General features: G+C 45.5%; 1 protein-coding gene across 9 annotated transcripts in view; it reads left to right on the top strand.

The window, feature by feature from the left end:
- LOC147242015 (homeodomain-interacting protein kinase 2-like) overlaps positions 1–10,671 on the top strand; it is a 36,349-nt gene extending 25,678 nt beyond the window's left edge. For all 9 annotated transcript variants that reach the window (XM_086192018.1, XM_086192015.1, XM_086192019.1 and 6 more), the window contains 8 exons: positions 7,893–8,084; positions 8,173–8,360; positions 8,619–8,739; positions 8,842–8,958; positions 9,075–9,137; positions 9,220–9,392; positions 9,499–10,215; positions 10,297–10,671. In XM_086192018.1, coding sequence (XP_086048144.1) covers positions 7,893–8,084; positions 8,173–8,360; positions 8,619–8,739; positions 8,842–8,958; positions 9,075–9,137; positions 9,220–9,392; positions 9,499–9,622 — 978 coding nt within the window. In that variant the 3' untranslated portion in view covers positions 9,623–10,215; positions 10,297–10,671. The remainder of the gene's footprint in view (positions 1–7,892; positions 8,085–8,172; positions 8,361–8,618; positions 8,740–8,841; positions 8,959–9,074; positions 9,138–9,219; positions 9,393–9,498; positions 10,216–10,296) is intronic.
- Positions 10,672–15,356: the final 4,685 nt, after the last annotated feature.

Raw genomic sequence — 15,356 nt, 5'->3', positions numbered from 1 at the left:
GAGAGAGCGTTTCAGTTGTGTGTGTGTGTGTGTGAGAGCATTTCAGTAGTGTGTATGTGAGAGAGTGTTTCAGTTGTGTGTGTGTGTGTATGTGAGAGCGTTTCAGGAGTGTGTGTGTATGTGAGAGAGCGTTTCAGTTGTGTGTGTGTGGATGTGAGCGTTTCAGTTGTGTGTGTGTGTCTGTGTGTGTGTGTGTGAGAGCGTTTAAGTAGTGTGTGTGTATGTGAGAGCGTTACAGTAGTGTGTCTGTGTATGTGAGAGCGTTTCAGTCGTGTGTGTGTATGTGAGAGCGTTTCAGTAGTGTGTCTGTGTATGTGAGAGCGTTTCAGTTGTGTGTTTGTCTATGTTAGAGCGTTTCAGTAGTATGTTTGTGTGTATGTGAGAGCGTTTCAGGAGTGTGTGTGTGTGTATGTGAGAGCATTTCAGTAGTGTGTATGTGAGAGAGCGTTTCAGTTGTGTGTGTGTATGTGAGAGCGTTTCAGGAGTGTGTGTGTATGTGAGAGAGCGTTTCAGTTGTGTGTGTGTGGATGTGAGCGTTTCTGTTGTGTGTGTATGTATGTGACAGCGTTTCAGTAGTGTGTGTGTGTATGTGAGAGCATTTCAGTAGTGTGTATGTGAGAGAGCGTTTCATTTGTGTGTGTGTGTGTATGTGAGAGCGTTTCAGTTGTGTGTGTGTGGATGTGAGAGCGTTTCAGGAGTGTGTTTGTATGTGAGAGAGCGTTTCAGTTGTGTGTGTGTGGATGTGAGAGCGTTTCAGGAGTGTGTTTGTATGTGAGAGAGCGTTTCAGTTGTGTGTGTGTGGATGTGAGCGTTTCTGTTGTGTGTGTGTGTGTATGTGACAGCGTTTCAGTAGTGTGTGTGTGTATGTGACAGCGTTTCAGTAGTGTGTGTATATATGTGAGAGCGTTTCAGTTGTGTTTGTGTGTATGTGAGAGAGTTTCAGCAGTGTTTGTGTGGATGTGAGAGTGTTTCAGTAGTGTGTGTGTGTATGAGAGAGCGATCAAGTTGTGTGTGTACGTGTGTGTATATGTGACAGCGTTTCAGTAGTGTGTGTGTATGAAAGAGCGTTTCAGTTGTGTGTGTGTGTGTATGTGAGAGCGTTTCAGTAGTGTGTGTGTGTGTATGTGAGAGCGTTTCAGTTGTGTGTTTGTGTGTATGTGAGAGCGTTTCAGGAGTGTGTGTGTATGTGAGAGCGTTTCAGTAGTGTTTGTGTGTATGTGAGAGCGTTTCAGTGTGGTGTGTGTATGTGAGAGTGTTTCAGTAGTGTGTGTATATATGTGAGAGCGTTTCAGTAGTGTGTGTATATGTATGTGAGAGAGTGTCAGCAGTGTTTGTGTGGATGTGAGAGTGTTTCAGTAGTGTGTGTGTGTATGAGAGAGCCTTTCAGTAGTGTGTGTGTATGTGAGAGCGATCCAGTTGTGTGTGTACGTGTGTGTATATGTGACAGCGTTTAAGTAGTGTGTGTGTATGAGAGAGCGTTTCAGTAGTGTGTGTTTGTATGTGAGAGCGTTTCAGGAGTGTGTATGTGAGAGAGCGTTTCAGTTGTGTCTGTGTGAGAGCATTTCAGTTGTGTGTTTGTGTATGTGAGAGCGTTTCAGTAGTGTGTGTGTATGTATGTGAGAGCGTTTCAGGAGTGTGTGTATGTGAGAGCGTTTCAGTAGTGTGTGTGTGTGTATGTGAGAGCATTTCAGTAGTGTGTATGTGAGAGAGCGTTTCAGTTGTGTGTGTGTGTGTGAGAGAGCGTTTCAGTTGTGTGTATGTGAGAGAGCGTTTCAGTTGTGTGTTTGTGTGTGTGTGAGAGCGTTTCAGGAGTGTGTATGTGAGAGAGCGTTTCAGTTGTGTCTGTGTGAGAGCATTTCAGTTGTGTGTTTGTGTATGTGAGAGCGTTTCAGTAGTGTGTGTGTATGTATGTGAGAGCGTTTCAGGAGTGTGTGTATGTGAGAGCGTTTCAGTAGTGTGTGTGTATGTATGTGAGAGCGTTTCAGGAGTGTGTGTATGTGAGAGCGTTTCAGTTGTGTTTGTGTGTGTATGTGAGAGCATTTCAGTAGTGTGTATGTGAGAGAGCGTTTCAGTTGTGTGTGTGTGTGTATGTGAGAGCGTTTCAGGAGTGTGTGTGTATGTGAGAGAGCGTTTCAGTTGTGTGTGTGTGGATGTGAGCGTTTCAGTTGTGTGTTTGTGTGTGTGTGTGTGTCTGTGTGTGTGTGTGTGAGAGCGTTTCAGTTGTGTGTTTGTGTGTATGTGAGAGCGTTTCAGGAGTGTGTGTGTATGTGAGAGCGTTTCAGTAGTGTGTGTGTGTATGTGAGAGTGTTTCAGTAGTGTGTGTATATATGTGAGAGCGTTTCAGTTGTGTGTGTATGTGAGAGAGTGTCAGCAGTGTTTGTGTGGATGTGAGAGTGTTTCAGTAGTGTGTGTGTGTATGAGAGAGCCTTTCAGTAGTGTGTGTGTGTGTATGAGAGAGCCTTTCAGTAGTGTGTGTGTGTGTATGTGAGAGCGATCCAGTTGTGCGTGTACGTGTGTGTATATATGACAGCGTTTAAGTAGTGTGTGTGTATGAGAGAGCGTTTCAGTAGTGTGTGTTTGTATGTGAGAGCTTTTCAGGAGTGTGTGTGTGTATGTGAGAGCGTTTCAGTAGTGTGTTCGTGTGTGAATGTGAGAGCGTTTCAGTAGTGTGTGTATTTGAGAGCATTTCAGTAGTGTGTGTGTAGGTGAGAGCGTTTAAGTAGTGTGTGTATTTGAGAGCATTTCAGGAGTGTGTGTGTATGTGAGAGCGTTTCAGTAGTGTGTGTGTATGTGAGAGCATTTCAGTTGTGTGTGTATATGTATGTGAGAGAGTGTCAGCAGTGTTTGTGTGGATGTGAGAGTGTTTCAGTCGTGTGTGAGTGTATGAGAGAGCCTTTCAGTAGTGTGTGTGTATCTGAGAGCGTTTCAGGAGTGTGTGTGTGTATGTGAGAGCGTTTCAGTTGTGTGTGTGTGTATGTGAGAGCATTTCAGTAGTGTGTATGTGAGAGAGCGTTTCAGTTGTGTGTGTGTGTGTATGTTTGAGCGTTTCAGGAGTGTGTGTGTATGTGAGAGAGCGTTTCAGTTGTGTGTGTGTGTGTATGTGAGAGCGTTTCAGGAGTGTGTGTGTATGTGAGAGAGCATTTCTGTTGTATGTGTGTGTGTATGTGAGAGCGTTTCAGGAGTGTGTGTGTATGTGAGAGAGCGTTTCAGTTGTGTGTGTGGATGTGAGAGTGTTTCAGTAGTGTGTGTGTATGAGACAGCTATCAAGTTGTGTGTGTACGTGTGTGTATATGTGACAGCGTTTCAGGAGTGTGTGTGTATGTGAGAGCGTTTCAGTAGTGTGTGTGTGTATGTGAGAGCGTTTCAGTGTGGTGTGTGTATGTGAGAGTGTTTCAGTAGTGTGTGTATATATGTGAGAGCGTTTCAGTTGTGTGTATATGTATGTGAGAGAGTGTCAGCAGTGTTTGTGTGGATGTGAGAGCGATCCAGTTGTGTGTGTATATGTGACAGCGTTTAAGTAGTGTGTGTTTATGAGAGAGCGTTTCAGTAGTGTGTGTGTATGTGAGAGCATTTCAGTAGTGTGTGTGTGTGTATGTGAGAGCGTTTCAGTCGTGTGTGCGTGTGTGTATGTGAGAGCGTTTCAGTCGTGTGTGCGTGTGTGTATGTGAGAGCGTTTCAGTTGTGTGTGCGTGTGTGTATGTGAGAGCGTTTCAGTTGTGTGTGTACGTGTGTATATATGTGACAGCGTTTCAGTAGTGTGTGTGTATGTGAGAGCATTTCAGTCGTGTGTGTGTGTGTATGTGAGAGCTTTTCAGTAGTTTGTGTGTGTACGTTAGAGTGTTTCAGTAGTGTGTGTGTATGTGAGAATGTTTCAGTTGTGTGTGTGTGTGTGAGAGCGTTTCAGTCGTGTGTGTGTGTATGTGAGAGCGTTACAGTTGTGTATGTGTGTATGTGAGAGCGTTTCAGTTGTGTGTGTATGTGAGAGCGTTTCAGTTGTGTATGTGTGTATGTTAGAGCGTTTCAGTAGTGTGTGTGTATATGAGAACGTTGTAGTAGTGTGTGTGTATGTGAGAGGGTTTCAGTTTTTGTGTGTTTATGTGAGAGCGTTTCAGTAGTGTATGTGTATGTGAGAGTGTTTCAGTGTTGTGTGTGTATGTGAGAGCGTTTCAGTAGTGTGTGTGTATGTCAGAGCGTTTCAGTAGTGTGTGTGTATATGTGAGAGAGCGTTTCAGTTGTGTGTGTGTGTATCTGAGAGCGTTTCAGTAGTGTGTGTGTATCTGAGAGCATTTCAATAGTGTGTGTGTATGCGAGAGTGTTTCAATCGTGTTTGTGTGTATTTGAGAGCATTTTAATAGTGTGTGTGTATGTGAGAAAGCGTTTCAGTTGTGTGTGTGTGTTTATGTGAGAGCGTTTCAGTAGTGTGTGTGTGTGTATGAGACAGCGTTTCAGTTGTGTGTGTTTGTATGTGAGAGAGTTTCAGTTGTGTCTGTATGAGACAGCGTTTCAGGAGTGTGTGTGTATGTGAGAGCGTTTCAGGTGTGTGTGTGTGTGTGTATGTTAGAGTGTTTCAGTAGAGTGTGTGTGTATGTGAGAGCGTTTCAGTTGTGTGTATGTGTGTATGTGAGAGCATTTAAGTAGTGTGTTTGTGAGAGAGCGTTTCAGTTGTGTGTGTGTATGTGAGACAGCATTTCAGTTTTGTGTGTGTGTGTGTGAGAGCTTTTCACTAGTGTGTGTATGTGTATGTGACAGCGTTTCAGTATTGTGTATGTGTGAGCGTTTCAGTAGTGTGTGTGTGTATTTGAGAGCGTTTCAGTAGTGTGTGTGTGTATTTGAGAGCGTTTCAGTTGTGTGTGTCTGTATGTGAGAGCGTTTCAGTCGTATGTTTGTGTGTATTTGAGAGCGTTTCAGTAGTTTGTGTGTGTATGTGAGAGTGTTTCAGTATTGTGTGTGTATGTGAGAGCGTTTCAGTAGTGTGTGTGTATGTGTGAGCATTTCAGTAGTGTGTGTGTGTGTATCTGAGAGCGTTTCAGTAGTGTGTGTGTGTATCTGAGAGCATTTCAATAGTGTGTGTGTATGCCAGAGTGTTTCAATCGTGTGTGTGTGTAACTGAGAGTGTTTCAGTAGAGTGTGTATGTGAGAGTGTTTCAATAGTGTGTGTGTGTAACTGAGAGTGTTTCAGTTGTGTGTGTCTGTGAGAGTGTTTCAATCGTGTGTGTGTGTAACTGAGAGTGTTTCAGTAGAGTGTGTATGTGAGAGTGTTTCAGTAGTGTGTGTGTGTATTTGAGAGCATTTTAATTGTGTGTTTGTGTATGTGAGAGAGCGTTTCAGTTGTGTGTGTGTGTTTATGTGAGAGCGTTTCAGTAGTGTGTGTGTGTGTGTGTAATAGACAGCGTTTCAGTATTGTGTGTATGTGAGAGCGTTTCAGTAGTGTGTGTGTGTGTGTGTGTGTGAGAGCATTTCATTTGTATGTGTGTATGAGAGAGCGTTTCAGTAGTGTGTGTGTATGTGAGAGCGTTTCAGTCGTGTGTTTGTATGTGAGAGCGTTTCAGAAGTGTGTGTGTGTGTGTGTATGAGACAGCGTTTCAGGAGTGTGTGTGTGTATTTGAGAGCGTTTCAGTAGTGTGTGTGTATGTGAGAGAGTTTCAGTTGTGTCTGTATGTGAGAGAGTTTCAGTTGTGTGTGTGTATGTGAGAGCGTTTCAGTAGTGTGTGTATATGTGAGAGCGTTTCAGGAGTGTGTGTGTATGTGAGAGTTTTTCAGGAGTGTGTGTGTGTATATGAGAGTGTTTCAGTTGTGTGTATGTGTGTATGTGAGAGAATTTTAGGAGTGTGTGTGTATGTGAGAGAGCATTTCAGTTTTGTGTGTGTGTGTGTGTGAGAGCGTTTCAGGAGTGTGTGTGTATGTGAGACAGCATTTCAGTTTTGTGTGTGTGTGTGTGTGAGAGCGTTTCACTAGTGTGTGTATGTGTATGTGAGAGCGTTTCAGTAGTGTGTGTATATGTGAGAGCGTTTCAGGAGTGTGTGTGTGAATAAGAGAGTGTTTAAGTTGTGTTTGTGTGTGTATGTGAGAGCGTTTCAGTAGTGTGTTTGTGTGTATGTGAGAGAGCGTTTCAGTTGTGTGTGTGTGTGTATGTGAGAGCGTTTCAGTAGTTTGTGTGTGTATGAGAGAACGTTTCAGTAGTGTGTGTGTATATTTGAGAGCGTTTCAGTAGTGTGTGTGTATGTGAGAGTGTTTCAGTATTGTGTGTGTATGTGAGAGCGTTTCAGTAGTGTGTGTGTATGTGTGAGCATTTCAGTAGTGTGTGTGTGTGTATCTGAGAGCGTTTCAGTAGTGTGTGTGTGTATCTGAGAGCATTTCAATAGTGTGTGTGTATGCCAGAGTGTTTCAATCGTGTGTGTGTAACTGAGAGTGTTTCAGTAGAGTGTGTATGTGAGAGTGTTTCAGTAGTGTGTGTGTGTATTTGAGAGCATTTTAATTGTGTGTGTGTGTATGAAAGAGAACGTTTCAGTTGTGTGTGTGTGTTTATGTGAGAGCTTTTCACTAGTGTGTTTGTGTATGTGAGAGCGTTTCAGTCGTATGTTTGTGTGTATGTGAGAGCGTTTCAGTAGTGTGTGTGTGTATGTGAGAGCGTTTCAGTTGTGTGTTTGTGTATGTGAGAGCGTTTCAGTCCTATGTTTGTGTGTGTGAGAGCGTTTCAGGAGTGTGTGTGTATGTGAAAGCGTTTCAGTTGTGTGTGTGTGTATGTGAGAGCGTTTCAGTAGTGTGTATGTGTTTATGTGAGAGAGCGTTTCAGTAGTGTGTGTGTATGTGAGAGCGTTTCAATATTGTGTGTGTGTATATGTGAGAGAGTGTTTCAGTTGTGTGTGTGTGTTTATGTGAGAGCGTTTCAGTCGTGTGTGTGTGTGTGTATGAGACAGCGTTTCAGTATTGTGTGTGTATGTGAGAGGGTTTCAGTAGTGTGTGTGTGTGTGTGTGTGTATGAGACAGCGTTTCAGTATTGTGTGTGTATGTGAGAGGGTTTCAGTAGTGTGTGTGTGTGTGTGTGTGTGAGAGCATTTCATTTGTATGTGTGTATGAGAGAGCGTTTCAGTAGTGTGTGTTTGTATGTGAGAGAGTTTCAGTTGTGTCTGTATGAGACAGCGTTTCAGGAGTGTGTGTGTATGTGTGAGAGTTTCAGTAGAGTGTGTGTGTATGTGAGAGCGTTTCAGTTGTGTGTATGTGTGTATGTGAGAGCATTTAAGTAGTGTGTATGTGAGAGAGCGTTTCAGTTGTGTGTGTGTGTATGTGAGAGCATTTCAGGAGTGTGTGTGTATGTGAGACAGCATTTCAGTTTTGTGTGTGTGTGTGTGTGTGTGTTAGAGCGTTTCACTAGTGTGTGTATGTGTATGTGAGAGCGTTTCAGTATTGTGTATGTGTGAGCGTTTTAGTATTGTGTGTGTGTATTTGAGAGCGTTTCAGTTGTGTGTGTGTGTATGTGAGAGCGTTTCAGTTGTGTGTTTGTGTATGTGAGAGCGTTTCAGTCGTATGTTTGTGTGTATGTGAGAGCGTTTCAGGAGTGTGTGAGTATGTGAGAGCGTTTCAGTTGTGTGTGTGTGTGTATGTGAGAGCGTTTCAGTTGTGTGTGTGTGTGTATGTGAGAGCGTTTCAGGAGTGTGTATGTGTGTATGTGAGAGCGTTTCAGTAGTGTGTGTGTGTATGTGAGAGCGTTTCAGTAGTGTGTATGTGAGAGCGTTTCAGTAGTGTGTATGTGAGAGCGTTTCAGGAGTGTGTGAGTATGTGAGAGCGTTTCAATATTGTGTATGTGTGTATGTGAGAGCATACATTTAAAGCATTAGCATAGGTTGTACGACCCTGCGTCTCTCAACAATGTCATTTTTTGCTCCTCTCTCTAGATAACCATGGCAAAGGCAATGAGTGTCCTTGAACAGGACAGGACAAATTTGGTCAAGGACATTGAGCATTTTGAAGTTGGAGAAAACGCCTATCTATCATCTGAGAGGCTGGATAGGAACCTATATGAATTGTTAGAAGACAGAAACTTCCAGCCACTAAACCTTCATGAGATACGACCGATAGCACAGCAGGTAAGAATGTCAAGCTTTTCTATTGACTGGTCCAGGAATTATACCGACCTTCACCTTGGTCTCATACGTTTCCTCCTTTTTCCTGCAGCTACTGACAGCTTTAGACACACTAAAGTCAATGGGAATAATTCATTCTGACTTAAAACTGGACAACGTCATGTTAGTGGACCATGAAAAGACACCCTTCAAAGTCAAGATCATTGACTCTGGCCTGTCCTTCTTTACGAGCGAGGCTAATAGCAAACACGGTCAGATCATCCAGCCCTTGGCAATACGGTAAGATCCCTCTGCAAGGCCCCTCTTGTCACATGCTCTTCACAATCCATTAAAAGTTGTTCCAATGTTCCACACACATGCTGACTTTGTGAAAAGTCAAAGTCGACTTTACTGTCAAGTGTACTGTACGTGCATGACATACAGCACAGATGAAATTTCACGGTGCAAACAGGCAATAAACCAACATAAAAATAGTAGCAGGCAATACACAACCCAAAACACAATAAACAATGCCCTCAACTTGTTCTTTACCAACAGTGCCCCTGAAGTCCTTTTGGGACTCCCTGTGTCCGAGGCCATAGATATGTGGTCTCTCGGCTGCCTGTTGTTTCAACTGTTCACCGCCCGTCGCCTGTTTCCAAGGGACAAGTTCCAGATTGTAAGTAGCGAAGACCTCATGACATCCCACTGCAGAAAACATATCCCAAGTCATTTAGGGAGGTAAAGTAGGACATTGGCTGATACAAATTTCTCTCTCCAGATCAGGTCCATGGTGGACGTCTTTGGCCAGCCACCTGACCACCTACTCAACGCCGGGAAACACACCCAGATGTACTTTGAGTACTGTGAACACTTACAACCGAAATGGAGGTTGAAGGTATTTGAACTTCTTCTGTCCTTTCCAGATGTGTTCATTTAGGCAGGAACTATTTGAAATGATTCAAACCTTTAGGAGAAAGTATCTAACGTGTTTTGTTGCTGTCGACCATGTAGGATTACACTTTAGGGACTACAAACTGGAAAGGGCTACTCCAGTACCTGGACGCGCTGATGACAGTAAGTGGTCCATTTGCATTAATACAAGTTTGCTCTCCTGCTGATAGAAGGATGCTGACAAACACAATCTTTGCAAACTCAGTTCCCCTCAGAGACAGACAACAAAGCGGAGTTGGAGGATCGAGCTGCCTTCATCGACCTCCTGAAGGCTCTCCTGGAATTGGACCCAGACAAGAGGATCACACCTCAGGAGGCTCTCCATCATCCATTTATAAAAATGGTCCATCTGATGGTGAAACCAGACGGGGGCCAGTAGTAAGTACCTGAGTTTCTGGTATCAGTAGAGTTGAGCAGACACCTGAACAGGTGAATTCAATGACTGACAGAGTCATTCATCGTCATGTTTTTTGTTTTTTTCCAGTACGAAAGACAGTCTAGAGAAAATGCAGATGAGCCAGGGGGATGCCCCCGCTGAGCCCAAGAAGGGGCTGTTGCAAAGAGTCCAATTTTCTTTGGCAAAATATGCAGACATGCTGTTCTGTTGACACACAAAATCTGGTGTAGGCAAAAGTTCTTCTTTCACTGGTGTAGAAGACGTTTCCCCACTTATCCGAGAGGCTTCTTCCGTTCTAAAGGAAGGTGAGGAAAGCCAGGTATTTAACCAGTTGGGGGATCACCTGGGGGCTTGGCCAGAATGTCATTAGCGCCCTCATCAGCCTGGTGTGTGGCTCATGGAGAATACAAGGTCAAAGTTAATGTCAACTTCATTGCCAGATACACTGTACGTGCATGCCCCCTCATGGAAGCAACATCGAGGACACACCTATGCACCTTGCCAGGGGCTGCAGGAAAGCCAAAAATGAGGGAGAGCCACTGGGGGCCGTGGCCCTCATGCAAATGGACCTAGTTGGCGCAACTGTCCTTGTTCAGAGAGGACGGAGACATTGACCTTCCCCCAAAGGACACCCACCAGGGCACCGTTCCAGGGGCCGCAGGAAGGCCAAAAACAAGGAGGAGCCTTTGGAGGCCATGTCCCTCATGCTAATGAGCCTCCCTGGCACAGGAGACATTCTCAGAGGACAGAGACAGTGCCCCTCCCCTGAGGACACACATCAATACCCCGTGTAAGAACACAAAGGTAAAGTCCAAATCTTTTTTACTGAAATCTGGGTGACCAAATGTTATGGTTGTAACTTGAAACATTGTATTTTCTTTGTAGCCTGTGGCTTTGGACCATCCAGGGGCCAAAGCTCTGTGGGGCCGCCTGAATAAGGATCAGCGTAACTAGCGGGATCATGACATCAGCAGTGAGATGCGGGAGTCCCACCAGAGCGTGAGAGACCCTGTCCAGCCCTTGTCCCTGGTAGCTGGCCAAAGAAGATCCTCAGGAGTTCGTTCCAGTGCGGAGACACTGAGCCTTTTGGCAGAGGGGCAGAAACCACTGAGCTCAATCAAACAACTTTGTGTCAAAGTAGTGGCGCCTCTCTGCCAACACTTGTGTTCATGTTCTCTCCACCTTTTTTGTTTTTTAATGGAAAATTGATCATGTTCATTATTTTTTTAATTCCCTGTGCAAATAAAAACTAATGATCAATGAAGACCAAAGGTTGTGTTTTTAATTTTCCAAATAAAAGAAATGACCCAAACCTGCTCAACTGAAATGATTGATAGTTATTGTTTGAATTGTGTGAGTTTATGTGTTCATCATCCAGCAGCTCCAGATAACGGACGCCTCAAAGTGCAGTAGCTGGCTCGTAATCCTTAAAAGGAATAAGCAGAAGACAATGGATGGTGTTTGTGTGTGTGTGTGTGTGTGTATACATATATACAGTATATTTATATATATATATATATACTGTATATATTTATCGTTTGTGTGTATATGTGTGTGTATATACAGATGTGTGTGCGTGACAGATTAATGTGTATCTGCTATGAAATATATTGATTCTCTATAAATGCTTTTCTATTGTTGTGTTTATATTCAGTGTTTGCAAAATACCTATCATACACCACATGTTTCTTGTATCAGAATATTCCATTAATTTATTGGTAATCCCACCTTGAATGCATATAAAATGTAATGGCGACCCCACGGCTCGTCGGCGCTAACAGGCAGTAGCGGTAGATGCAGGGTCTCCTCTTTACTATGTCTGTGATCGGCCCTGCCATGGACCGGTGACCCTCTGGTCAGAGGCTCCCAGTGGTTGAGGGAACTCCCTCCACCATCAAGCAGGAATCAGCAGATCAAGCAGCTGAGATCAAGTGTCTGGAGCAGGTCACCTCGGAGCAGCAACTCCAAATCCAGGAGCTCCACAAGCTCAACAACAGCATGAGGAGTGAGATACAGGAGCTGGGGAAAACAGTTGAATCAGAATCGCTCCCGATGGTCGAGAAGTGCTGCCATCGTGTAGATGCCTTGGAGAAAACCGTGAACCGTCTGAGAGACAGGATGTGGAGGTACCCTAAACCGGAGGAACTGAGTTGCTCTGACCGGCAGACTGCTGTAGAGTCGGCCATACTCAACTTGGAAAAAGGGATCGAGTGTCTGCAAGTTCGTGTTGCAGCCCTGGAGGAGGGAAAGGTGGACCGGGCTCAGCTGGAACACCTCAGAGAGCTCATTCATGACCGTGAACACATGGAAAAGTCTGAGGCAGTTTCTTCAGCCAAAGCCTATAAAGAGCTTCAAGAACAAATAAATGACCTCTGCAACTCTGTGGAGGAACTGGAGAAGCAGCTGATGGCTGAAATTGCTTTAAGTGAAGAAAAAATGAGACAGCAACGCCATCAAGATGAGGACGTGGGTCAAGTGAATCACTCAAAGAGCAACATTTTCAACCTTGAATTCCAGTGGGAAAATCTACATGAGACTGACAAGCGTCTGCAAAACGACAGCAGAGAGCAACAGGCCGACATCGACAACCTGTACAAGACAATGAACCAGCTGGAGAAGAAAAAGGCAGACAAGCGGGTCGTGGAGAGTCAGATTAAAGCAGAAAAACAGGCGCTGGAAGGGAAAGTGAGTCATGAGCTTGACTCCTTGGCAGAGCAGCTCAAAAACGTGTCTCTTGAGGCGGCCACCAGAGATCAGCAGATGCACAAGGTCATTGACAATTTGTCATCGGAGCTGACGAGTCAGTTGGACTCTGTGAAGAAGCAGCAGGAGGATCGTTGGAAGACAATCCAGAAGAAGCTGCAGGCTCAGGAAGCACCAGAGAAAGTGGTTGCCGCTGGGATCAAGAAACAACTGAAATGCCTTTCATGCGACCGACCAGTTGCCATGCCTGTTCCCAAGCCCACCTCAGAGCTCCCCTCAGCCAGTAGACCCCCCCCCCCAGTGCAAGCTCATCCACTCCCGTGCCCTCCACACCCCAAAGCCCAATCAAAGCCAGGTCGTCCCTGACACACAGGCACCCAAAATCAAGAGTGCTGTGACCGGTCAGCACGCTGGCATGAAGCAGCCTGCCAAGAAGAAGATGGAACCCTCGCCTCAGCCCATACAGTCTAGAAAAGTGAGAAATGGGACTGTTCACCAAAGACACGGAAAGGTTGCCATCCTCGGAACAGACGGGCGTATTTACAAAGGTTCTTGAATACACAGGTCAAAGCAGACGTCCGTCCCCACGGATCCTGGATCTGCTCCACCTTCCTGCCTACTTCCATGCTCTCATGAGCTCAGTGAATTCAGGCGTTCTAAATATTCCCCGCTCAACTGTTACTGGTTTTATCACCGAGTGGAAGCAACTGGGAACAACAGCAACTCAGCCTCAAAGTGGTTGGCCAAAATCACAGAGTGAAGTCAGCACACGCTGAGGCGCAGTGCACAGAGGTTGCTAACGTTCTCTGAAGTCCATTGCTACAGACAGGTTACCCTAATGGGAGGGGAAAAGAATCGACGGTGGATGGAGCCCTTGACCTTGAATCCCAGCAGAAAAACAGGCGTTGGAAGGGAAAGTGAGTCATGAGCTTGACTCCTTGGCAGGGCAGCTCAAAAATGTGTCTCTTGAGAGGGCCACCAGAGGTCAGCAGATGCACAAGCAGTGCTGCACACTTGGTGACTTTCTCACTCAATCTGGCGACTTTCCAACTCTCCATGGCGACTTTTTTGTGTCAAAAGTGACTCGCGACAAATCCAGCGACTTTTCCTGGTGTTATTGGAGACTTCTCTGATATTTGGAGACTTACGTAAAATCACATATCTGTGTTCCGCAACTCATGTTCTCAGCGAGCAGTGGGCTCTTCCTGCTCCGCCCGAAAGTCGTCACACACAGGCGATCACCGCCTCCAGCGTTGCGGTAGTTGGCAGCTGTAGTCAGGAGAGGAGCAGAGACCCTCAACCCTCTTCGTCCAGGCAGCAAATGAATCGCGCATGCGCAAAGCCGCCGAGGAGTGGGCTTGGATGGCGGGATGTTAAATAAACGTAAAGGTTCATTCATTTCATTTTTTGTCACCAAATCACTGCATTATACAGTTTTATATACAGTATGTATATTATATATATTATATAAACATGTGATAAAACATATTTAGTTTCTTCAACACTTTTTGTCTCGACTGCGAAGTCTCTCCTGCAGCATCCAATGCGATCACGTGCACATTATGCAAATTAGGTGATGGCGTCATTTAGCGACGTCCTGCGACTTTCCTTCCTGAGGAGTTGGCAACAATGAAGCCAACTTTCCGAGGTGGCATTTTTCACCTCACATCTCGTGGCTGCGTGCTGCTGCCTCGGGCTGAAGTCTGCACAGGTAAGTTTTAAACAGCCTTTCAGTTTGCCTACCAGCCCGGCATCGGCGTGGAGGACGCCATCATCTACCTCCTCCACTCATCGCTGGAACACCCGGAGAAGGCTGGAAGCACTGTGAGGATCATGTTCTTTGATTTCTCCAGTGCCTTCAACACCATCCAGCCCATCCTGCTGGGGGACAAGCTGCAGCATGCTGGAGTGGACCACCACCTTACGACTTGGATTACGGACTACCTCACCAACCGACCACAGTATGTGAGGGCACAGGGCTGTGAGTTGGACATGCTTCTCTGCAGCACTGGGGCGCCGCAGGGGACTGTCCTGGCTCCGTTCCTGTTCACCCTCTACACCTCGGACTTCACCTACAGCTCTCCATCCTGCCACCTCCAGAAGTTCTCTGATGACTCTGCGATCGTCGGCCTCATTACTGACGGAGATGATCGGGAGTACAGGGGACTGATGGAGGACTTTGTGGACTGGTTCCTGCAAAACCACCTCCAGATCAACCCGGGGAAGACTAAGGAGCTGGTTGTGGATTTCTGCAGGAAACAACATTCTCCACCTGCACCAGTGAACATCCAGGGTTCAAACATAGAGAGGGTCACCTCCTACAAGTACCTTGGTGTTCACCTGAACAATAAACTGGACTGGTCACACAACACGGACGCCCTGATCAGGAAGGGGCAGAGCCGGCTCTTCCTGCTCAGAAAACTGAGGTCTTTTGGAGTGTAGGGGTCACTCCTTAAGACCTTTTATGACTCTGTAGTGGCCTCAGCCATCCACTTTGGCATCGCCTGCTGATCAGGCAGCATCTCAGCCCGGGACAGAGAGAGATTGGACCGGCTGGTCAAGAGGGCCAGCTCTGTCTTGGGCTGCTCCCTGGACACTCTGGAGGAGGTGGGCAACAGGAGGATGCTGGCTAAGATCACAGCAATGAAGGACAGACCCTCCCACCCCCTCCAGGCCACTCTGACAGAACTGAGCAGCTCCTTCAGCCAGAGACTGTTACACCCGCGCTGCAAGAAGGAGAGGTACCGCCGCTCATTCCTGCCCACTGCTGTCAGGCTGTTTAACAGTCACACCTGAACTCTGGACTCCATTAGGCCAGACATACCTTTTCACTACAGCTATATGAAGACTTCCATCAACTGCAAGATACAATTGTGAGCAACTGTAATAACTGCTTTTCAGTATACAGTGTTGCAGTACCACTGTACATAGACATACAGTATATTTGAGACTGTACATACTCCACTGCTGTACATACTTCTTCCTCTTTAACTTTGTTTATTATTTTTATATATTACTTATTTTTGTACATTTGCACATACCTCATATTTATCTTCACATACTATTTATGTTAAATTCTCCTTGTTCTTGCTGCTGTAACGATGTAAATTTCCCCACTGTGGGACGATTAAAGGTTGATCTTATCTTATCTTATCTTATCTTATTTAATTTCTTTGAACGTGAAATAATAGGGGAATTTTTACTTTGAGTTGAGTCATCATGGAGAAAGCGACCTGCACCTT

Source organism: Aulostomus chinensis, chromosome 21 (genome assembly GCF_037954235.1).
Source record: "Aulostomus chinensis isolate RoL2024-O1b breed Wild chromosome 21, RoL_Achi_v1.0, whole genome shotgun sequence".
In the NCBI taxonomy this organism is placed as follows: Eukaryota; Metazoa; Chordata; class Actinopteri; order Syngnathiformes; family Aulostomidae; genus Aulostomus; species Aulostomus chinensis.
This window is presented reverse-complemented; position numbering and strand designations above follow the sequence as displayed.